At 50.2% G+C, this 23,965-nt stretch overlaps 1 protein-coding gene across 1 annotated transcript in view; it reads right to left on the bottom strand.

Moving 5' to 3' along the window:
- Svop (SV2 related protein) overlaps nucleotides 1-23,965 on the bottom strand; it is a 60,325-nt gene that overhangs the window by 16,592 nt on the left and 19,768 nt on the right. The window contains exons 2-9 of the mRNA XM_032886696.1: nucleotides 19,526-19,686; nucleotides 18,822-18,907; nucleotides 16,745-16,843; nucleotides 16,016-16,087; nucleotides 14,351-14,475; nucleotides 4,981-5,044; nucleotides 1,302-1,427; nucleotides 430-558 (exon numbers count right to left, since the gene is read on the bottom strand). Of these exons, the coding sequence (XP_032742587.1) occupies nucleotides 430-558; nucleotides 1,302-1,427; nucleotides 4,981-5,044; nucleotides 14,351-14,475; nucleotides 16,016-16,087; nucleotides 16,745-16,843; nucleotides 18,822-18,907; nucleotides 19,526-19,686 (862 nt within the window). The remainder of the gene's footprint in view (nucleotides 1-429; nucleotides 559-1,301; nucleotides 1,428-4,980; nucleotides 5,045-14,350; nucleotides 14,476-16,015; nucleotides 16,088-16,744; nucleotides 16,844-18,821; nucleotides 18,908-19,525; nucleotides 19,687-23,965) is intronic.

Genomic DNA, 23,965 nt, shown 5'->3' with positions numbered 1-23,965 from the left:
ACAGATATACAAACACACAAAGACATACATATACATACAGATATACACAGATACAGAGACACAGAGACATACAGACACAGACATACATACACACAGAGACATATACACACACACAAACACACTCACATATACAGACACTGACATATACACACATACACAAACACACACATATACTCACACACAGAGAGACACTGACACACACAGACACACACACGCAATCACACACACAGTCACACACATTCTCATATGCTCACTCACACACAGACACACCACACACTTACACACAATCACACACAGACACTCACACACACACACACATACAGACACTGACACAGATACACACACATATTCTCACATGCACACTCACACACACACACACTCACACACACACACACACACACACTCACACACACACACACACACACTGACCTGTCTGGAGATGATGAGCTTCCCCAGAGGCATGGGGGCTCCATTTTCTGTTGCGATCCGCTTTAAGGTAGCAATCGCCTTTTCCTGGTTCCCGGACAGCACATCGTACCTAGCACTCTCTGGCAGCCACTGGGGGTGGGGGACAGGAGACCCAGGTGTGGCTGGTCAGTACAGGACAGAGCACTCCCCCTCCCCCGGCCACCTTCTCTCCTCTGTGGGCATCTTTAAGAGGGAGGTCTCTGGAGTCAGAGGACCTGGCTTCAAATGCTGGGTCCTCTGTAGGCTGCCCCATTATAGGACCCAGTGCAATGACATCGCTTTCCCGGGCCTCTGACTCCTCGGTCAGGTGTTTACAGGGTTAAACAGGGCAACATGAGCATGAAAGTGTCATCACCACCCTGGTGGCTTTTAGAGTTCTGGGTTCAAGTGGAGTGAATGAAGACCATCATCAAAAAATCTCCTCCTCGGGCTGGAGAGATGGCTCAGTGTTCAAGAGCACTGACTGCTCTTCCAGAGGTCCGGAGTTCAATTCCTAACAACTACATGGTGGCTCACAACCATCTGTGATGAGATCTGATGCCCTCTTCTGGTGTGTCTGAGAACAGGGAGAGTGTACTCGAATACATAAAGTAAATAAATAAATCTTAAAAAAATTTTTTTCAAAAAAAAAAAAAAATCTTCCCTCAAGCCAGGGGATGGTGGCACAAGCCTTTAACCCCCACACCCGGGAGGCAGAGGCAGGTGGATCTCTGAGTTCGAGGCCAACCTGATCTACAGAGTGAGTTCCAGGACAACCAGGGTTACACAGAGAGACCCTGCCTCAAAAGAACAAAAACCTGGACCAGCAAGGAGATGGCTTTAAACATACGTACGAAACACAGAACAGCAAAGACGAGTAGTGGAGCGGCCGACAGCAGCAGCAGCCAGCGCCAGCCCAGGCTGGGCATCACGAACACAGCCAGAAGCACCTCGAACACGGTCCCGATGGCCCAGAAGACCTGGCACGGGAGAATGGGAGTCAGTAACAGGGTAGCGTGGTCCGTACAATGCTGACTGTGGGGTATGGTGGACTGAAAACCGGATCCGCACGTCCTGCTGTGGCCCCTCCCACACTGCGTAATACCCACGCAGGGCTGGCCGGACCCGCACAACGGGACAGCACAGCGAAGCCGGAGGGAAGGATCAGAAGTGTGTGACACAGGTATGGCAGGGGACACTCAAGGGACTTTGAATTGTTTCCAATTTTTCCCCTAACTGTTCTAAGTATGCACTGGTATTGAGCATGCCCCTGCTGTCCCACGGCCGTCAATGCTGTGGACCTCTGGAGGTCGTTCTGTGGAACAAAACCGTCTCCGTGACAGTCAGCTCCCACTCTGCCCAGCCACGGTTCTTTGGCAATCTCTGTATTTGTTTTTCTCATTGTCCATTTTTTTTAAAATAAAGCTTTTGAAACAGGGTCTGGCTATGCGGCTGTGCCAGGCTGTGCCTCGAACTGGCTACGTAGCCCAGCCTAGATTTGAACTTGAGATCCTCCTGCCTGAGCCTCTCAAGTAGGGACATGTTCAAAGATGCCTGTCCTGTTGTTTCGATCGGGCTTTATTCTGACCACCTGCGTAGCAGAATCGCACAGCACTTATCTTTTATGTCTGGGTTACTTCAGCAAGCATAATGTCCCTGTGGCCCGCTATTGCTGTGGCCCGTCATGGCTTCCTGCCCTTTGAAGGCTCGATGCTACCATTATGTGTAGACATATCACATCCTCCATATGCGTGTATGGACTGATGGACACTCAAAGGCTTCCACGAGAGGGAATCTTTTGTGCAATGTGTGGAAGTTTCACCTGTCGATTAAAAAAGGCCTGGGGTTGGGGATTTAGCTCAGTGGTAGCGCTTGCCTGCAAGCGCAAGGCCCCAGGTTGGTCCCCAGCTCGAAAAAAAAAGAAAAGAAAAAAAAAAAAAAAAAAAAGAAGAAGAAGGCCTATGGCCAATGAGCTCAGGATTAGAAGGTGGGACATCTGGCAGAGAGACAGAGGGCATTCTGGGAAATAGGCGCGGGTGACTCACCCTAGAGACGGAGGAAGATGGTTGTGTGAAACTGAGAACCAGGTAACCGGCCACGTGGCGATGATTTGGTTATGAGCTAGTCAGGGAACGGCCCAAGGCTAGGCGTTAATTCATATGTGAGAAGTCTCAGAGTCATTATTTGGGGGAAATTGGGTGTGGATGGAAAGTCTGTGGTTACACTTCCATCGTCTCTGCGTGTGACTATACATATTGTCTACTTTTGGCTTTTGTCTACTACATAAGCTTTCCTGGCCGTACAGGCTCAGTGTCCGTCCTTGGGGTCGTCTCTGCCTTATCCCTGCCCCCAAGTCATTCTCCTTCTTTTCCTGCTTTCGAAAGGACCCCAAACACACACCAGGTGCCCTGCCTGCGGCTTCCACTGTGGACTGATCATAAAGAGAGGGAAGTCACAGGCTGGCCCATCCCAAGGTCTCTTCAGAGGTTCCATCATCCAACTCTCTGGGCTGCTCTTGTCCCCTCCTGGTCTTTCAAGACAGGGCTTGGTAGCAGAGATTTTATTACTGTTGTTGTTGTTTTAAAATCACAATTGTTTGTTTGCTGAGGGGGTGGTGGGAGTCATAGTTAGAGAATTTGGGGTTGGGGGAGTCAGTTCTCCTTACAAAACATGGGTCCTGGGTTTTAAACTCAAGTCATTAGGCTTCATGGTGACCCTATTATTAAGGTCAATATCTTAAGTGCTGGGGATTGAAGCCAGGGCCTTGTGCATGGGAGGCAAGCACTTGACCAACCGGGCTGCGGCCTTCACCCCTCTTCTCGCTTTCCATTCTGAGCCAGGTCTCACTAAGTGGCTGTGGTGCTTTGAATAAGTATGGATCCCACCCCCCACCCCCCATAGACTCATGTATCTGAATGCTTGGCCCATGGCAACTAGCACTATTAGGAGGTGTGGCCCCGTTGGAGTGGGTGTGGCCCCGTTGGAGTGGGTGTGGCCCCGTTGGAGTGGGTGTGGCCTTGTTGGAGGAAGCGGTCGCTGTGGGGGCGGGCCTTGAGATCTCAAACGTATGCTGTCCAGTATTGGGAGAGTTCTCATTAACAGTCTGCTGATCAGAGCTGTAGAACTCTCAGCTCTTTCTCTAGCACCGTGTCTGCCTGAATGCTGCTCTGCTTCCCGCCATGACGATCAGGGACTGAACGTGTAAGCCAGCCCCAGTTAAATGTTATCCTTTATAAGCGCTGCCAATGGTCTTGGTGTCTGTTCACAGCAATGCAAACCCTAAGACAGTTGCCCCTAGGCAGGGCTGGAAGTTGTGATCACTCCTCAGCCTCCCCAGAAGCAGGGATGACGTGCTTGGTTCACCAGACTCAGGAGGGACCTTATAGTAATGACTTTGCCAGTCCACCACACTTCAGTCCCCAGAGTCTTCACTTAAAGGAGCCCCAATCCATTTCTGTTGTTGATCATCATGCGTGGCCGCTAAAATGTCTAACAATGGCTACGTTAAAGATGCTGGTTGGTTAGGATGAACATTAGTCATACAACTCAACCAGGTACGAACTTAAAAAAAAAATTTTTTTTTTTTTAAACAGGGTCTTGCTATGTGATCCTGACTGACCTAGAACTTGCTCTGTAGACCAGGCTGGCCTGGAACTTGGCAGGGATCCTCCTGCCTCAGCCTTCTGAGTTTGGAGATCACAGGTGCAAACCATCACTTTTAGTTGTTGGATCTTGGGACGTTTAAGGGTCCTAAATGAGAACCAAGTGTGACTGGGGTTAGCTGGATGTCAAGATCAGCTGTCCCGGGCTCATTATGTTAGCAAACAACCGCAGGGGTGGTGGTGAGTGCCTGTGGTCTCCACATCAGAGAGGCAGAGGAAGAGGATTGCCACAAGTCCAGGGCCAGCCTGAGCCACAGAGTGGGTTCCAGGCCGCCCAGGGCTACATAGTAAAAGCTTTTCTCAAAAGAAACGAACACAGCCATTCAGATAGAAAACGATCAATTTTCCATGCCGATGTCAGATGACTACTGTTGTTAGACTGTGTAAGTTGGTGGCAGAGTGACGCCCAGTGTGATCATGTAACAGAAACGGTTATCCCATGAGTCCCCTGCATGGCTGGCCCTGACAGCTACAGAGTGAGTTCAAGGCCAGCCTGGGCAATTTAGCCAGACTCTGTCTCAAAATAAGGTCGGGGATGTAGCTCAGTAAACTCGCCCAACGTGTGTGAGATCCTAGCTCAGTGGTTCTTAACCTCTAGGTCATGACCCCTCTTGTGGGGGTCAAAAGACCCTTTCCCAGGGGTCACCTATTAGATATCTTGCATATCAGATATTTACATTACGATTCATAACGGTAACAAAATTACGGTTGAAATAATTTTATGGTTGGCAGTCACCACAACATGAGGGACTGTATTAAAGGGTCTGTCTACTGAGTCTGTTCTATCTTTAACTCCCTTTTGCAGTCCTGTGGCTACATTCATCTGAGAACCGGCTTGCATCCCCTGGAGACCCGTCACCTACCCCCTTACCTCAATCAGCAAAATGCACTTGGCTCTGGCCTTCATGGGGAGGAACTCGGCGTACAGGGTCACCCTAGGTGAGCAAAGAGACAGGGGTTAAGAGAGTGGGAAGATGGCAGATTCTGAGTTTCCTCCAACAGTGAATAACATCCTCCAATAATGACCCACGGATTCCTCGTGGCTAAACTCAGAAATTCAACAAACAGGTTCTTACTGTCAGCTCATGACTGACTTCAAACTCACTATCTGTAGGATGATGTCATTATGCAGGCGAAAGCAGGTACAAGATAGAAGGAAGCCTGTCATGGGACAAGAAGGAAGGATGGGCGGGAGAAAAGTTTTAGAGAGGAGAAGGAGACTGGAGCAAGGAGACGAGAGGGAGGAGCAGAGGAGAGAACATGGAGGCTGACGTTAACATTCCTCTCTGCACATTTACAGGTTGTTATGAATATTCTTTTTTTTTTTTTTTTTTTTTTTTTTCGGAGCTGAGGACCGAACCAAGGGCCTTGCGCTTGCTAGGCAAGTGCTCTACCACTGAGCCAAATCCCCAACCCCATGAATATTCTTTATTTTATTTTTTTTTTTTTTTTGGTCCTTTTTTTCGGAGCTGGGGACCGAACTCAGGGCCTTGCGCTTCCTAGGCAAGCGCTCTACCACTGAGCTAAATCCCCAACCCCCCGTTATGCATATTCTTCTTTTTTTTTTTTTGGTTCTTTTTTTTCGGAGCTGGGGACCGAACCCAGGGCCTTGCGCTTCCTAGGCAAGCGCTCTACCACTGAGCTAAATCCCCAACCCATGAATATTCTTAAGGGATGGATGTGGACAGGGCTTTCTATGTCTAGGTGGGTAAATTATATCTTTTTTTTTTAAAGATTTATTTATTTATTTCATGTACGTGGGTACACTGTCGCTGACTTCAGACACACCAGAAAAGGGCATCGGATCCCATTACAGATGGTTGTGAGGCACCATGTGGTTGCTGGGAATTGAACTCAGGACCTCTGGAAGAGCAGTCAGTGCTCAGCCACCTCTCCCGCCCTCACATCCTAATTGAAAGAGCTCTTCCGGGTCTGGCGAGATGACGCAGCGGATACAGGTCCCCACCGCCAAGCCCGTTGGGCTGAGTTTGTTCCCTATTGGTCCCTGTGACTCCACAGGGCAGAAGGAGAGAGCTGATTCTTACAAGTGGTCCTCTGACCTCCATAAGCATGGTTGTGTAGGAAGTCACTTGGAAGGTGCCCTGGACCTGCGATTTTCACTCCAGCTGTCTCTTCACCTGAATGGTGCTCTGCGGATGCTCGCAGCGCCCTCTGCTGGACACAAACGTTACTGACTTTCGCTGTCTCCTGAAATCTGCTTATTCTCCTGAAGGTGCTTGCAGCTCTAGTGAGATGTTTGTTCTTTTCTTTGCATTTTATAGCCAAAATGTCACTTGTAACGATAGAGTTAGGACATTGTTTAATTCCCTTTTACAAATTAGAATCTGAATTTGGGGCTGGAGATTCCCCAGTGGTTAAGATGTTGGAGGACCGGAGTTAGATACCCAGAACCCACATGGCGCCACCCGCAAGCAACTCCGGTTCTAGGGGACTGGACATCCCCTTCTGACCTCTGTAGGTATTGCATGCTCAAGGTGCACGCAGGCACACACGTGCGTGCACACACACACGTACAGGCAAAACACATACACATAAAACAAATTTTTTTTTTTTGGTTCTTTTTTTCGGAGCTGGGGACCGAACCCAGGGCCTTGCGCTTCCTAGGCAAGCGCTCTACCGCTGAGCTAAATCCCCAGCCCCACAAATATTTTTTTAGTCCAATTTTTCCCTTTGACTAGAGATTGAGTTCAGGGCTATGTGCAAACTAGGCAAGTGCTTTGCCACTGGGCTATATTCTAAGCTACAAAGTCTAATCATTTTTGAAATTTTATTTATCTTGTATATGTCACTGTCTTCAGACACACCAGAAGAGGTCATCAAATTCCATTACAGATGGCTGTGAGCCACCATGTGGTTGCTGGGAATTGAACTGAGGACCTCTGGAAGAGCAGTCAGTGCTCTCAACCTCTGAGCCATCTCTCCAGCCCTTGAAATTATTTTTAAATAATTGTTTTTTTTAAAAGATTTATCCACTTATTATATATAAGTACACTGTAGCTGTCTTCAGACACACCAGAAGAGGGCATCGGATATCTTTACAGATGGTTGTGAGCCACCATGTGGTCGCTGGGAATTGAACTCAGGACCTCTGGAAGAGCAGTCAGTGCTCTTAACCGCTGAGCCATCTCTCCAGCCCATAATTGTTATTTTTATCTGTTATGCATGTGCAGTGCCCGCATAGACCAGAAGAGGGAGCTAGAGCTACATCCATGATTAGCTATTCAACAGAGGCGCTGAGAGTTAAATTTGGTTCCTCTCCAAGAGCTGTGAGCGCTCTTAACCACGAAGCCATCCCTCCAGCCCCAAAGCAAACCCTATAGTATGCTTCGCTACAGACTTAAAGTGAGATTACTCAGCCAAACGGGGACACAGTTGGGCTAAACATCGCCTGAAGACGCATAGCATAGCTGTCTGGTGGGCAAGCACCCTGGTGCCCTCATTGTCGTGGATACTGTAGCTCTTATCCCAAGCATCAGTGTGTGTTTGCGGGAAAGGAGGGATGGAGGGGACAGAGGCCCCCTTATGAGTGATTTGCTCTGTCTTCCCATTTGGTATGCACGTGCCCAGAGTTTTATGTGGTGACATTTTATCCCCATCCGGAAACTCTAAACTTGATCCAGTTTTGGTGTCTAGGGGTGGGGGCTCAGGGTTGGGGTGTGGGAGGGGGTGATCAGGGTTAGACAATACCGTTAGGGTCAGTCCCAAGATTGAATCTGGGGGTGAGGGCTTGGGGAGAGTCTTGCTAACCCTGGAACTTACTGTGTAGCTCAGACTGACCTCATACCCATAGTGATCATCCTTGACTCCACCCCCTCAGTGCTGGGGTCCCACCCCCTCAACACTGGGAGCTTCACCCCCTCAGTGCTGGGGTTAGAGGAGAGAGCCAACACTTTCTCCTGGAATCCTGATTGGTTTGTGAGGTTCTGTTTGAGCCAGCTCCACAGCGACTGCAAGTAAGGCAGCCCCTTCAGATGCATCCCCTAGCCTTGAGCCTGGACTATGAGCTGAGGTAAACCTCTTTTCTTTATAACCTGCCCCGCCTGTGGCGTTGTGTTCTCCAAACATCGGTTATCGTTACATTCTGACTGTTGACTTAAAGTAATACCCCAAGATGCTATTGTTCTGATTTTCTGAGGAGCTCTGGCTGGGTACAGTTACTCTAAATGAACGGAAACTTTTAATATTACCTAACTACCTAAAATCATTGTCACCTAAATGTTTCTCAGTAAAGCACTTACAGAGCCATCTTTCTAACTAGATAAGAGCACCGTCTAATTACCACAGAGTGAGTTGGGTTTATGTAAATGACTACATCAGAGGTGCTGAGAAGCCGGTGCTCTCTTGGGGCTTCCTATTTCTCCTGAGATTTGCCAGTGGTTTTATCTGCCCTCCTCACAGATAAAACAGCTATCTGGTTACATATGTGAGAAAGCAAGTGTGGAGGGGGCTGGGCGATGTTTTAAATCTCACAGCCATTAGCCAGCTTTGGGGGGTGGGGTGGAGGTTGGCAGATCTCTGATTTAGAACCAGCAGGCAAAGACTGTCCTTAAAGTGAGAGAATAACCTAACGGAGATTCCGATTAAATGGTAAAACAGAGAAAAGAGGGTCTGTCCGGGTTGCTCAAAAACAAGTGTGACGAGATCTGTATTGAGTTGGAGTTCCTAAGGAGAGAACTGATAGAAAGTTAAACTGTGTGCTAAGACTTCTGGAAGACTGCAGCCTGAGGAACGGTTCACAGAAGATGTCTGTGATCGAGCAGACAGGTGAAGATGATTATGTCCCTAGACTAAGGAGGTACATTTCCCTCCATGCTAGCGCTGGAGATGCTTTGCCCAGCTAGGAACTCCCCCGACAACTGGGCATGGAGACCAACAACTAGAGCCACATCCAGTGTGCCAACACAGTGCCTCCCTGACCCAGTGAGCCAGCAGGTGCAGCTACAGAGAGCAGAGCCTTATCCCCCTTGTTCCTGAATAGGTCTGAGCAAATTAAGTCAGGCTAACTGGATACGTCAGAGATAGAGAAGAGTAGGGAGGCTTCATGAAGGAGTTCGGGGATACTGAAACATAATGGCTCAGAATGGCCAAGGGTTACAGTGAGCTAATTAATTAGCACCTCTGTGTACCCAACCTCCACCTCTGGAGGAAGCAATTGCTACAAATGGATACAAACGGATGGAGCTGGGCTGTATTAAAGTTCACTTATGTTTGGCTTTAGTTCCGTCTTAGTTGTGAGCTTCCGGGATTTCCTGACACCTGTTGAGAATAGATGGCAACAGACATTCAGGTCATCTTTGTCACGGGACGGGTGGTTCAGGAAGCTGCCTTGTCCTGCCTAAACTCTGGAAGAGTTTCAGTTATGTGGATGACGTAATGCTAACCTTTGAGTGTTCTGCAGATTTGGGAAACGGGAGGGAGAGACAAATAGGCACAACTCTATTCCCGTCTACCTTACGATCCTACTGGGGCTTGGTTAATGGAAAGATAAAAAAGGGAGGTTGTTACCACGATAACTATGAAGTTTGAGTCCAAATGGTACCCTACATGCATGGAAAAGGACAATGGCTGGGACGGGCTACCTCCCTGTGAGCTGCGGACCAGAGAAGCCCCTAAGGCCCCTCGAGCCATAAAGGCTATTGCTACTGCTGTTGGTTGTATGCACTGAAGATACCAGTGCCCATGCTTTGACTGTAGGGCACGGAGACATTAAGCTGGGAACGCCCACTCTGCCGGCTGGATTTCCTGATGCCAGAAGGGGCTAGGCAGGCTGCTGGTGGAGAACTGTCACCAACATTCCCGTTTCCCTATGGACCTTTCGTGCTGAAGTATCCACATGCCAGTCATGATGTGCCTGCCTCTGCAGTAGTGGCTTGGCTGTCGTGGGGAAGACCAATCAACCACCTTCCGACTGGATTTAAGACCTGCTCCGCAAGAGGGAGTTCACATCTGGTACTGTAATCCCAGATAAAAACCCATGGCTGGGAAGATCATAGGACCCAATGGGGAAGCAACTTCTCTGGTTTTTCTAGATGGAGGTGACGTGCCCGTCCAACTGCCTTCTATACCTGTGTTTACGCCCGTCCATCATTATTGTTATCTGCCTTAACTCAACTGCTGGAGAAGCTCCCAAGATCAAGTGACTGTCACTGTGGCATGCTGGCCTATTTCTTAGCCATAGGTGGACATCTGTAGTTGGGAAGATGAGGCAGAAAGAATTTAAGAGATGGAGGAACAGTGGCATGTTGTGTAACAGTTTCCTCCGAGATTGAAACATTCCAAGCTGCAGGGAAGCTGCTTAAGCAGGAAGATAAACAACTCAATGTAGCTTCAGGAAGTCCCTGAAACTGACAAGACTCACTACCTCCCCCTCCTGCCCCTGCCTCTTGATGGAGTAAATGGTAAAATCTGAAGGTTACGCTCAGAGGAGCAAAACTAAGCTAAACTGTGAAGAAGACTCTTGAGACCAGCTGCCTGAAAGAAACAGAGACCTACTGAGCTGCCTAGAACAGGGTTAAACCAACCCGAGTACCTGAAAAGGACTCTCTCTCCAACTTGCTGAGCTGCCTGCTGGCTTTACAGTGTGCTCCAGGTCCCCAGCTTTGTGAACCGTCACCCTACCTGGGATGGGTTTTGATAATGCAGCTGTCTTTGAGTCATTTCTGTACCTGTAAGTTATCCCTCACCCCTATTCCTAAAAGTAACCCTAGTAAACTCATCGGCTCACCAAGTTAGACTTGGGTGTGAAGGGACTCTGGCCAGCTTGAACAAGGTGAACATGGCTCTGACAGGCTTTGCCTTTCTCCACCATTCCCTCTGCCTTGCTAAAAAAACCTTTAGGTCTGCCTTCCTAAACTAGCCTTGAAGATCTAGTCCCTTATTTGGTCACTTCCTCCTCCGGAGGCTGACTACTAAGGTCCAGCTATCAAAAGCCCCCTTTTGGCCCACCTAGTTAACACGCCCAATCAAAACATCCCACCACACCCTAGCCCATTCTAACCTAGTCCTCTTTTTTTTTTCTCTTCTTGATAGTTACACTTTCAAGGTCATTTGCTGCTGTTTTTCTCCAGAAAGCAGCCACTTTAAGTTTTCTTGTGAAAACAGGTTTTTGGGTGTGGTTTGTGCCTAATCGGGGGTCCCATAAGGGAACCCCGGCTGTGCTGAGGTCTGTACTTTGGTCTGCAGTAGGTAGACCACATATGTGTACACATGTGTGTTGGGTCTCCAGGGCAAGTTCTGTCACACAACACCTGGTGTGCTCCCCTCCCTCCCTGTACTGGGAACTCTGGGCCGGTCTCCCAGCCTCTGGGGAAAAACCCTTTCGTCATAAGGTGCCCTGCAGCCGGTTTGGGGTGTAACCTTTCTTTGATCTAGTTACTTATAAGACTCCATTTTCTCATAAGCTTCCAGAAGTTTCTCAAGGTTTCTGCTTGTTTGACAGTATCCTTTCTTTGCTCTGTTAAAGGATTCCTATCACTTCTACGTCATTTCCAGGAGATTTGGGTGTGCTGCAGGTCTCTTATGCTGTAGCATTCCGAAGCACCCCAGGAGGAAGAATTTGATCCGAGCCGCGACAATTCCTCCAGCCACCAGGGGGCGCTGCTCCATGGCCAGTGGTTCATGCGCAGGAATCTTGGGAGCTGGGCTACAGTCGTGCCACAGGTCACCAGCAGCTGTCAGCTCAGATTTATGGCTGTGTCTCTGTTAATGGCCTCTGCTTAGAGCGCCAGTGGTTTCTAATTCCTGGATAGCAGGAAATCATGCTTTTCCACTCCAGGAAAGCATGTCCTGTGCCAGCTCGATAGAGCGCCGGCAAAAACAATCTGTGAAGACCAGAGGACAGAGTGGAACAGGTTCAATGACCTCCCAAGCCAGGAAGCCATGCCTGGGTATTAGATCCACCCACAGTCAGCCTCCCCTCTTCAAACTACACTGTCTATTGTCCGCGTCCACACGATTTGACTTCATCAGTGCCTTGGGGAACTGTACTCATGCCAAGCTCTGACTTCCTAGGGAAGTGTTTGTTGGTTCGTCTGGAAGGTTGGCGTCAGGTATTCCACGCTGGCCTTGGAATGTCACTTAGCTGAGGATGGCTTTGAGCTTGCGATCCTCCTGCCTCCAGCTCCTCGGTGCTGGGTATTAGATAGGGAGGGAGTATTCTCTCAGGCATTGTCCTGGGCACCCCATTGTGGGGTCCTAATGTTCTGAGGGACCCATGAGGTGCGGAAGCCAACAAAACTGATGTAGAGCACAGATCGGGGTCCAAACCCAGACCTTCTGGTCTGCAGATCCCGTGATTCCACCTCACTGATTCAGGGAGAACCTGCCCTTCCCACATTATCTCTCCAGACTATCCAGAAGGAGCCCCATCAGAGTTATGTATGTATTATGGTCTATGTATATCACATGATGTGCCACCCCTGGGACTGATCGTCTGAGCCGTGGATAGGCTCCGGCTTGGGCAGGGTGCTCCGTAGGAAGGGAGCATGCTTTTAAAACCAGCATTCCCATTACAAAGGACAGATGGTTGAGCTGAGAAGGCGTTGGAGCTGGAGTGGTCTTTGTTGGCATCATAGAGTCTGCGGGGGGGCGGGGGGGGGGTGGGGTGGTGGTGGGGGTGGTGGTGGATTTGTATGCACTTGACCGTAGCCTCTTCCAGAGGTCCTGGCTCACAGAGCAAAAGCATTCATACTGGGATCATTCAAGAATCCCCTGGGGTTGGGGATTTAACTCAGGGGTGGCGCGCTTGCCTAGCAAGCGCAAGGCCCTGGGTTTGGTCCCCAGCTCCGAGGAAAAAAAAAAAAAAAAAAAAAAAAAAGACTCCCCTGAGATGTTTTTTGTTGTTTTTGATTTTGAGACAGGATCTCATTCTGTAGCTCTGGCCAGCCTAGAACTTACTCTGTAGACCAGGCTATCCTCAAACTCTTAAAGCAACATCCGCCTCTGCTTCGCAAGTGTTGACATGAACGGCGTGCGCCACCACATCTGGCCAAACGTCCCACAAGCACCCGTTACCACTTAGTAACTTTGGGTTCTTTGTTTCAAGAGGGGAGGAAGCTGACCCAGGGACTGCTATTTGCCAGAGAGAACCAGACAGTTGGGGGTGGGTAAGGCTGTCATAATGTAATTGGGTCACCCAGGATGTCCCTCAGTGTTCCCCAGGGAAACATAAGCACTATAGCTGTGGCCCAGGAGGGGCATGGTGACCAAGGAGGGGACCCCTCTGTTGGTTTGGTCACCCACCAGCTGTATCAGCAGTTGCACAAGCAGAAAATGAGGGAGCTTTAGACTGGGTGGCAGAGAGGGAGAGAATCAGCACCCAAGGTGGTTCTGAGACCAGCAGCGGCAGCAGGGCCTGTGGTCCATCCCTCCAGCTGTCCCTTGGGGAAGTCTGCAGGGAGAGACTAGGCAAGTCCTGCAGGGACTCTTCTCTGAGAGGCGCAGTCACACCGGGATGCATGGCAGGGTGATACACTGCGTCCCTGGATGGGTTCAAAATCAGCGGCCAAGCCAGGGGCTCACTCCTGCCAATCCAGCCAAGAGCATTACCTGCAAGAACTCAGCGGGACCCTGTACAGGCTTTGCCTTGGCCCAAGGGTTGTAATGGGTTTACTGAAACAAAGACTATTACCCTATCAGAGTCTCAGTGTCCTCTACTGAGAAATGGAGGGTATACTACACGCTGCGCATGCGCACTCGCGCACGCACCAGCTGGCGGCCATGATGTGTGGATGTTGACCGTGCCATCAGAGTTGGATCTGGTTTGTTATGACTTCTCTTTTAGGGCCTTTGGACACTGTAGGTGCTGTTGTTATCTAAAGGATACTGATGATGCGCTCTCCTATGTGGCTTCAGGTTCCAGAAGCCCTGCACAGCTGTCCCCACATTCCAAGGCAGTGAGGACACAGACCCATCCCCCTTATCCCCAGGGTGCTAAACCCGAGGCTGCTCAACTCCCTCCTACGAAATGATGTAGTGTTTGATAGAGACAGGCATGCTCACATCTCCGTGTGCTATAAACCACCTCTGGATGGCTGGTAGCACCGAGCAAAGTACAGATGCTACCCAGGTGTCTGCTGTTCTGTGTTCTTTAGTGATTAGTAACGGGGTGCGGGGGGGGGTGGTGTCTACGTGCTCACTTCTCCCCTGAGCAGTTTTAAGTCCAACATCGTTGAACCTGTGCATGCAGAAGGTGGCTATGCCAGTGCTCGGTATTTACTTACGACTGAGGCACCCCTCCAATCCCAAAGCCCACGAGGCCTCGGAGCACCAGGATCCAGCTATACACTGGCGCGAAAGCGCTGAGGATGCCATAGTACAGGGTCCAGAACACGCTGATCTTCAGCCCCTGTGGAGAAGGAGACACGGAATCACAAGAGTCTTGAGCGCCTCCAGTCCAGGTGGCACGTGTGCACAGGGAGCTAGGGCTTCCTATGAAAGATGGCACAGCCCAGGCTGGGACACCTGCTCTGAGTTCTAGCCTAAACTGTCACATTTGTTTGTTTGTTTTGGAGATAGGGTTTGTATAGCCCTGGCTGCCCTGGAACTCGCTCTGTAGATCAGGCTGGCCTCTGTCTCCAGAGCACTGGGATTAAAGGCATGCCCCCATCCCTGCCTGGCGCCATTTTTTAAAAAGATTTATTTATTTCATGAATGTGAACACACTGTTGCTCTCTTCAGACACACCAGAAGAGGGCATTGGATCCTGTTATAGACGCTTGTGAGCCACCCTGTGGTTGCTGGGAATTGAACTTAGAACCTCTGGAAGAGCAGTCATTGCTCTTAGCAGCTGAGCCATCTCTCCACCCACCCACCCCCTCTTTCTTTTTGTTTTGTTTTGTTTTGTTTTGTTTTCCGGAGCTGGGGACTGAACTCAGGGCCTTGCGCTTGCTAGGCAAGTGCTCTACCGCTGAGCTAAATCCCCAACCCCCCCCTCTTTCTTTTTAATTAAGAAGTTACCAGTGGGGATGGAGAGATGACGCCACAGTTACTAGTGCTGGCTATTCTTCTAGTGGATCTGGGTTTGGTTCTCAGGTCCCAAATGACAACTCAGTCCCAAGAGATCCAGTCCCCTCCTCTGGCCTCCAAGAGCACTCAGACCAAAGTTAATCTTGGAGCCACCATGGACCGAAAACTCCCAACTTTGAGCCAAAACAAATTTTTCTCAGGTATTTGTTACAGCAAAGGGCAGCTGGCTAACATGTGCCTAACACTGCCACAGCTGTACTCACACCCAGGGCTTCTGACACCTGAGACCTGTGCTTCAAATGAGCAAGTCCTTCCTCCAGGGCCTTCAGTGGCTCCCCAGACTGACCTCACACTCATTGCAATCCCACTGCCTGTGCCTTCTGGAGGCCAGGACGACGTGCCCCACCCCCCATGCCAATCACAGACAGTTAAACCAGGCAGTGATCCCAGCAGAGCAGTGGATATGGAAGGCGGGCCGGGAAAGGCTCCTGCCTGCAGATTGAGATAGGACCCATTCCTCTAGGACAGCAGTTCTCCATCTGTGGGTCACAACCCTTTTGGCAAACCACTGTCTCCAAAAACATTTATATTACGGTTGATAACAGTAGCAAAATTACAGCTGTGGAGTAGCCATGACAATAATTTTATGGTTCTGGGTCACCATAACACAAGGAAAGGGTCACAGCATTAAGAAGGTCGAGAACCCTAGGACAATAAAGCTGATGTCACCCACCACCCTTTGACTGCTCCGGTCTCACGTAAGGGACACAAATTGGCATTGCAAACATCCCCTGAATCTCATGCACCCTCTTCAGCCCGTGAGACTACACAGCCATGTCCCTCCCTGCTTCCAAGACTGCACCGGGGGCCGCCTTATGGTGGCTATGCCTCAGTGCATGCATGAACAAGAGGAACCTTACTGTTTTTCTGCCATACTGATCCGAGATGTTTCCCCAGAGCGTGGAACTGGACATCATACCAATGAAGACCACCTGTGGGTAGACACACGGTTCCTGTGAGCAGCGGGGACAGAAGGGGCAGGGGCATCAACCCTCCTCTGACATCACCTCTCAGAATGCCACAGAGCAGATAAACCTGCCACTGATCCCTTCCTTTTGGGAGACAGGGCCTGTTTGTGTAGTTCGGGCTGGCTTCAAACCCTCAATCCTCCTGCCTCGGCCTCCTGAGAGCTTAGATTGCAGGTGGGTACCACCACAGCCACCTGAAGACAGGTCCCCAACAATCACATGGGGAGGGGTAGGCCGCTCTTACGCCCATATCTCAGATGAGGATGCTGAGACCCAGTAAAGGAAGCTCACACGGCGGGGCTCCCACTGCTTTGGGGACTGGATTGCAACAGACATGATGGCTCAGGACCTGGGTTCTACAGCTTTCTTACGGCAGAATTACAGGGATGGTAGCTACAGCACCCAGGAAGTTTGTTTTTGTTTGTTGTTTGTTTTTAGAAACCGGGCCTGTCCTATAAGTCTGGTTGTCTCTTACCAGGCTGGCCTCAAACTCTCAGAGATCCACCTGCCCCTGCCCCAGAGTGTGGGGAGTAAAGGTGAGTTTGTGCTTTTGTTTCAGAGCTGGGCATCATCCCATAGGACACTGGGGTGGGGGGATCTGTGAGCTGCCAGGCCACCTACCGAAGTCAGCAGCGCCACCTGCCAGCTGGGGAGTCGCCACTCGCAGTGCAGCTGAGGCGCCAGGATGCTCAGAATCATCATCTCCATGGCGTCCGCCATCTGCAGGAGGAAGGAGTACCTTGAGATCGTCCCATACCACCCTGACCTTAGAACGTGCATGCGTGCGGCCAACCCTGCTGCTTCCTGCTGGCACCAGGCCACAGTGGGGGCTGAACCAGTGCCCTCTTGCACAGGGAGCCATGAGGGAGCTGATGAGCTGGGTATGTTCCCTGCTTTGTGTGTCTGCTTGCTTTCAATTTTATTTTTAAAGATTTATTTATATGAGTACACTGTTGCTGTCTTCAGACACACCACAAGAGGGCGCCAAGATCCCATTACAGATGGTTGTGAGCCACCATGTGGTTGCTGGGATTTGAACTCAGGACCTCTGGAAGAGTAGTCAGTGCTCTTAACCGCTGAGCCCCAAACTTTATCTTTAAATTTTGCATTTATTTCTCTTATGTGTATGGGCGTTTTACCTGCATGTATGTCTGAGCGCCACGTGCATGCAGTGCCCGTGAAGGTCAGAGCATATTGGATCCCCTGGGACTAGAGTTATAGGCGGTTGTGGGGCACACGTCGGTACTGGGAATTGTGGGATTTGAACCTGGGTCCTCTGGATGAGCAATTGCTGGGTCAGTGAGATAGATTAGTGGGTAAAGCATCATGAATTTGACCCCCCAGGATCAGTATGTTAGAAGGAACAAACCATCTCTTGTCCCTCCAAGTTATCCTCTGACCACCACATACATGTTCACCATGGTGAACACACACACATACACACACACATGCCTACTCATATACATACATACACATAAGCACACACAAACTCACACACTTAAACATACACATGCATGTACATACACAAACACACACACACAAAACACATGGATATAGCTACCCATACACACACACTCACACACAACATATACATACACACTCACATACAACATGCACAGACACTCACATACATAAATTCTGGTCCACAAATACACACACCTACAAACGCACTCACACACTCACACATACATGCACTCATACACATGTGCACAGGCACGCACACACATCATACACACTCACACACACACCCATACACACACAATGCGCACACATTCACACAGGAGTGCACACAAACAGTGTAGATGTGTTCCCCCAGATGAAATGAGAGCACATCACATGTCTAAGAGCTGAATACACGTGTTTTCCCAGAGGCAGGACAGCATGGTCCTTTGTATTTGCGTGGCTGGTCTTGTGTTCCTGTCTGCACATTTCATGATTCTTAACGATGAACATGATGTTTGAATATATCAGCATGTATTAAGGAGCCTCATTAGCATATACTAAATATCTTGATACTACTTGATGACTAGGCAGAATACCGGAGAGTTAAACACACAGGCTGTGGAGCATGGGGCGCAGTAAAGGTCTGCTTCTCCTTAGTGCGAGAACTGCGGTCCGTTTAGAAAAACATGCGCTTAGGTCACGTCTCGCATCCCACTCAGAGAAGCAGCTGCAGATGGATTAAAGGGCCGGGGGCTGGGGTTGGGGATTTAGCTCAGTGGTAGAGCGCTTGCCTAGGAAGCGCAAGGCCCTGGGTTTGGTCCCCAGCTCCGAAAAAAAGAACCAAAAAAAAAAAAAAAAAAAAAGGTCCGTGTGCTCTGGGTTGTGGCTAAGGCGTCCTTAGCAAAGCTGTGAACACCCCAAACTGGGACCCATTATCTTACTTCTTGCAATGCTGGGGGTGGGGCCCAGGACCTTGAACACAGCAAGACAAACACTGTGTCTGTTTCCCTGGGCAGGGTATGTGCCTGAAGCCAGCACGTCACATGAGTCTTCAGAGAGATCCACTTCCCTAGCCAGATGCTTCCTAGGGAGATCGGCCAGCCATGTCCACTTTTCTCCCAGCATGCACCTGGGCCGTCACCACACATCAACTTTGATGACTGGCATTCAGGCAGGAGTTGTATGTGGGGGAGTAACTGTGTTATCTGTGTGGCTGTGGGGTCCTTGGGGTACACGAGGTGCTGTGTGCCCTTACCCAAGCCAAGCCGGTGAGAACAGAGAGCTTCCACTGGAATCTTCCGAACCCAATGGCTTCCACCGCATCTTCGACCATGAAAGTGTCTGGGGAGGAGAAGGGGGAGGAGAGGAGGGGTCAACACATCTTTCATTTGTCATAGTGTGGCATCTGGGCTGGTCCCCAGACAGGCTAATCAGCTGCATGTGCTGCCATGGGAACTAGCACCATCACCATCATCACCATGATCCCCATCCCTATCACCACCACCATCATCACCATCATCACCGTGATCCCCATCATCATCATCACCACCATCGACATCACCACCATCATCACCATCATCGCCATCATCACCATCACCACCATCATCATCACCACCATCATCACCATCACTATCAACACCATAATCACCACCATCATCACCACCATCATCACCACCATCATCACCACCACCACCATCATCACCATCATCAGCATCACCACCACCATCATCAGCATCACCACCATCAGCATCGCTGTTTCCCTTCTCAGCCAAGTGTTCACTGATGCAACTGTCAGGGATTGTGATGTCATCAGACCTCCTGAAGTTCCAGCCTACACTGCGATGTCACCCTTTGGGACTCTGAGCCTTCCCAGCCATCCCAAGAACTTTCTACGACCAGCAGCACCCAGGCCGGCGACCCAGGCGCCAGGCCAATGCCTGAGCCGCTGGGTTTTCTCACCATCAGTGGGATTGGCAAACTCCTTGGGGACAGCTGCTCCATCATCCAGCTCGACAGCTTCTAGGCCCACTCGGACCCCCTCAATCTGAACATCATGTTCCCCGGAAGCTGCGTCGTCCTCTGACCGTGCGCTCTCTCCTGTGCGGCGGAATTTCACCACCCTGGAGACGGAAGCAGATGTGACCGGGATGGCCAGGGTGACCTCCCGATGGCCTTGCTGCAGGACTTTCCCACCCGAGGCAGGTAAAGGGCTTTTCTCACCGTCTGGAGGTCTGTGCAGGTAGACCTGGCATTTATGCTGGATTTGGTCGGGCTGGGGGTGGGGTATTGGGAGTTCTGATCAGTTGACAGTTGGACAGTTGGGCTCTGCACACAACTGGCAGCCATAGTTGTCACGTGCACAGCTGTGCCTTTGTTCTAGGCCTGGGTTCAGTTGTGACACAGGGTCACACATTGCCTTACACTTCCCAGAATGCATTGTTGGGCCGTTTCCGAGCTGTGGGGACCTCAGAGTGCACACGTATTTACACAGACAGACAGTACGAGGTGACCTGGCCTCGTGGGTTCAGTGCTGCGAGTGTCCCAGAGTGTCACCGTAGGGTGTGTCTTGGGGCCACTTGCTTGGGTCTTTAAGCTCTGTTTGTGACACGGGTAAGGACTGGGTCACACTCGGGGCTTCTGCGGGGACGTCGCTCTGTTTGGGCTCCGAGTTGATCTAAAGGGACAGCCCTAAAACTTTATATTGGGAGAATTCACACTAAAACCCACATTCCTGGGTCTCTTGACAGAGGTGGGGACATAACTGTGTCCTGATCTCACTCTCCTTCTCTCTGAAATGACCTCCAGCCCCGAGAGCTCTCTTCTCCATGCTCCTCAGCTTCTCTTCACTCCCCACTTAGCCCATCCGTCTGGCAATGAAGGCATTAGAGACTCCACAGAACTCTACGCCGTGCCACTCACTCCTCAAACTACGCTTCTTACCTGTCTCTCCCCCTCCCTCCCTCCCTCTCTCCCTCCCTCCCTCCCTCTTTCTATTCTATATAAAGACAGGGTCTCACTATGTAGCCCAGGCTGGCCCTGAACTTCAGATCCCACGCCCACCTCAGCCTCTACCTGTGCCTCACCACCCCTGGTCCAGGCTAAGCTCTCTCTTGTCTCTCTGGGAAGGAAGTGTGGCTTCTCTGACAAGCTGTCTCTTCATCTGAAGCTCAGAACGGAGTGAGCTGTCTCCTTGTAGCCTCTTCCCTCCCAAAACACCAGGTCTCTGCTGTCAGCCAGGCCTGAGGTCACAGCACCAACAGCCCTGAGCCCTGCCTCCCAGCTCCGGAGGGGGAGAGCTGTCCAGTGCCAGCGGCTCATGCCTGTGACCACAAAATCCCCAACAGGGGAGGAACCAAGTGTGCAACTGAAACATAGCTTGCAGAGGCAGAGGGGTTTGGGCAGGCTCAGTACAAACCGATGATGATGATGATGATGATGATGATGACGACGATGATGATGATGGTGACGATAACGACTATTATTATTATTGTCATTGCTATTGATAGGGGCTCATGTAGCCCAGGCTGGCCCAGAATTCGTCATCCAGCTGAGGCTAACTCTGAACTTTAGATTTCCCAGCCTCTACCTCCTGAGCTCTGGGATGCTCTGCGTGTGACACTGTGCTCTGTCTGGGCTGAGACTCAAACCCCAGGGGGGGCTCTCCCACACTAGGCGAGTGCTCTCCCAACTGACCGACTTGTGGTGGTCGAGTCTTGAACTCTCAACTCTCCAGACGCGCTGTGCCCAGGCATGGAGTGTGCTTTCTTTTAGAAGCAGAGGGAAGTTGCCCTGCTTGGGAAGCTTCTAGAATATGCACATGCTGAATTACAGGGACAGGAAGACAGCCACAATCTGCATCCTTAGCCACGGTGTGCTTGGAAGGGGGGCCAAGGGCAGGGTGGGGTGGCTGAGTGGCTGAGTTTGAAGCCTGTGGCCAACAGTTCTGTCTCCGGCATTCCATGGGGCAGAGTGGGACCCGTGTGCTTTGTGCAGCCCAGCCGGCGTTTTCTGCATGCTCAGTTTGTGCGGCCGATCTGTGAGGTGGCTGTTGCCATTTTACAGATGAGAACAATGAGGCCCTGAAGTCACATGACATGCCCATGGACACACAACTCCAGAGGCACGGAACCAGGGTTCCGTCCTGGATCTGTCTGTCTCAAAGCCTCCTGCTCCAGGCACACTAGAAGCCTAAACCTTTGTGGAAGATTCTTTGCACAGAGCTACTTCAAGCATATAAAATATACAGACATCTCCTTTCTCCTTTCTGCTCAACACGTCCCGCGGGCTGAGCAGCCAAGTACTGCCAGCCCTGGGGGTCATTCAGCTGATGCGGCTGACGTGTCCCCACGCGTATTCATGGGTGACTCTTTCTTGGTCATGTGTGCCTCAGTGTTCAAGTTAACCCCGAAACACCCCGAGAACGGGGCCTGTCACCAACCCCTGTCCCCCTGTATGTTATGATGTCTGTTATATCCTAGCATAGCTAGGATGAGCGTGACGAGTTTCCCAGAACAACCAGAGGCTCACTTCTTTTTCCTCCTCCCCACTCTGTTTTCGATGATGTAAGATGCCCATGACATGACCCTGGCCACCCCAACTGATTTAGGCGCCCTGTTCTCCCATTGAGCAGCACATAGAGAGTACTTACAGCCGGTGACCCCCGTTGCCGTACCTGGTTCATGTTTACATCTCAGACTCTATCCCCTTGAGCCCCCCTCCCACTGCTTCTGCACCCAGCAGTCATCGTTCTCTGTCTCTGCAAATCTGAGTGCCCCAGAGAGGAAGTGAATCACTAAGGTGTTATCGCTGTTCTTTCTCAGTCCTTAGAATCAAATCCGGGGCCTTGTGCATAAGAGGCAAATACTGGGTCGCCGAGATAGGCCTATCGATCCTTTTACTTTGTAAGTTGTCCGTTTCACCAAGATACCCAGGCTAGCCTTAAGCTCACTCGGTAGCCAAGGCTAGCCCTGAGTTTGTGATCCGCCTGCCTCAGCTTCCCGAATGGCTAAGGTTACTGGTCTGAACCACTCCCAAGCCCAGCTCCCCACTCCTTTGTAAAAGCCAAATAATATTCCATTGTATGGACATACCACAGTTTGTCCGTTCACCAGTTGACAGAGACTTAGGCTGTTCCCATCTTTTATCCATTGTGAAGAAAGCTGTGGCAGACGTGGTCTTAGAGATTTCTGAGCCCTTGATTCTACCTCTTTGTGGGTAAAAACTGATAAATGTTTAAAATCTTGAAGAACTGACAGAGCAACTCGTAAACCACCTAATATTCCCACGGATTCCTGTTTCGGCAGGCACTTGCCAGTCCTTGCTCGTTCCCATTTGAACACAGACAGCTGACTGGTGCTGTAGCAGTTAGCACACTGGGGCTTTCATTTGCATTTTAAATCTATTTATTTTTACTTACATGAGTACAGTGTAGCTGTTTTCAGACACACCAGAAGAGGGCATCAGATCCCATTACAGATGGTTGTGAGCCACCATGTGGTTGCTGGGATTTGAACTCAGGGCCTCTGGAAGAGCAGTTAACTCTTAACCACTGAGTCATCTCTCCAGCCCCCCATTCAGCAGACTCTTAACAACTATCAAACTTGGAAACATTTTCTTGAGTCCACCACCGACTTTTCCATGGTAAAACACAAGGAAGGTTTTTTGTTGCCATGGCCTAACGTCTGGTTCTGCTTTTATTGCTTGTGTCTTTGTTAAGTCCAGAATAGTCACTACTGGACCCAAGGTCATGAAGTGAACTCCTGTTTTCTTCTGTGTAACTGTTCAATGCGCACGTACATGTGTGTCATGTGTGTGTGTGTGTGTGTGTGTGTGTGTGTGTGTGTGTGTGTGTCAGAAGACAACTTGTAGGAGTCACCTCTGTCTTTCCACCATGTGAGCCTAAGATTTAACTCGGGTCGTCAGGCTTGGCAGCAAGCACCTTTACCCACTGAGCCATATTGCCAGCCCCTCTTCTAAAGGTTTATTTATGGGTTTTGTCTTTGATGAGCTTGGAGTTGATTTTTGCAGATGGTGTAAGTTGAGGGCTGACTCTGTTCCTCTCTGTCCCCTCTCTGTTGAGGCAGGTGTATGCCCTTGTGGAATGTCACCCATTTCCAGGGCCTCTGCTGGCTTTGTACTCCCTTGAACTGTGCGTGAAGGCAAGTGTCAGGCAGGTTTGACCCGCATAGCTTTGTAGCAACTATTTTTTTTTAAATATTTTTACAAACTAACTGTGGTAATCAGGACCCTCGAGGCATCTGTGGGTTTTGTGTTCTGGTGTCCTTCGAGTCTCCGTGTGGATTCTAAGATGGGTTTTCTCATTTCTGGGAAGGATGCAGAGTGGGGTCAGTGATTTACTGAGAAAACGTCAGTACAGAGAACACCCACTGCAAAATGGGG

Source organism: Rattus rattus, chromosome 16 (assembly GCF_011064425.1).
Source record: "Rattus rattus isolate New Zealand chromosome 16, Rrattus_CSIRO_v1, whole genome shotgun sequence".
Classification (NCBI taxonomy): domain Eukaryota; kingdom Metazoa; phylum Chordata; class Mammalia; order Rodentia; family Muridae; genus Rattus; species Rattus rattus.
The sequence above is the reverse complement of the archived record's forward strand: the minus strand, read 5'-3'. Positions and strand labels throughout refer to the sequence as shown.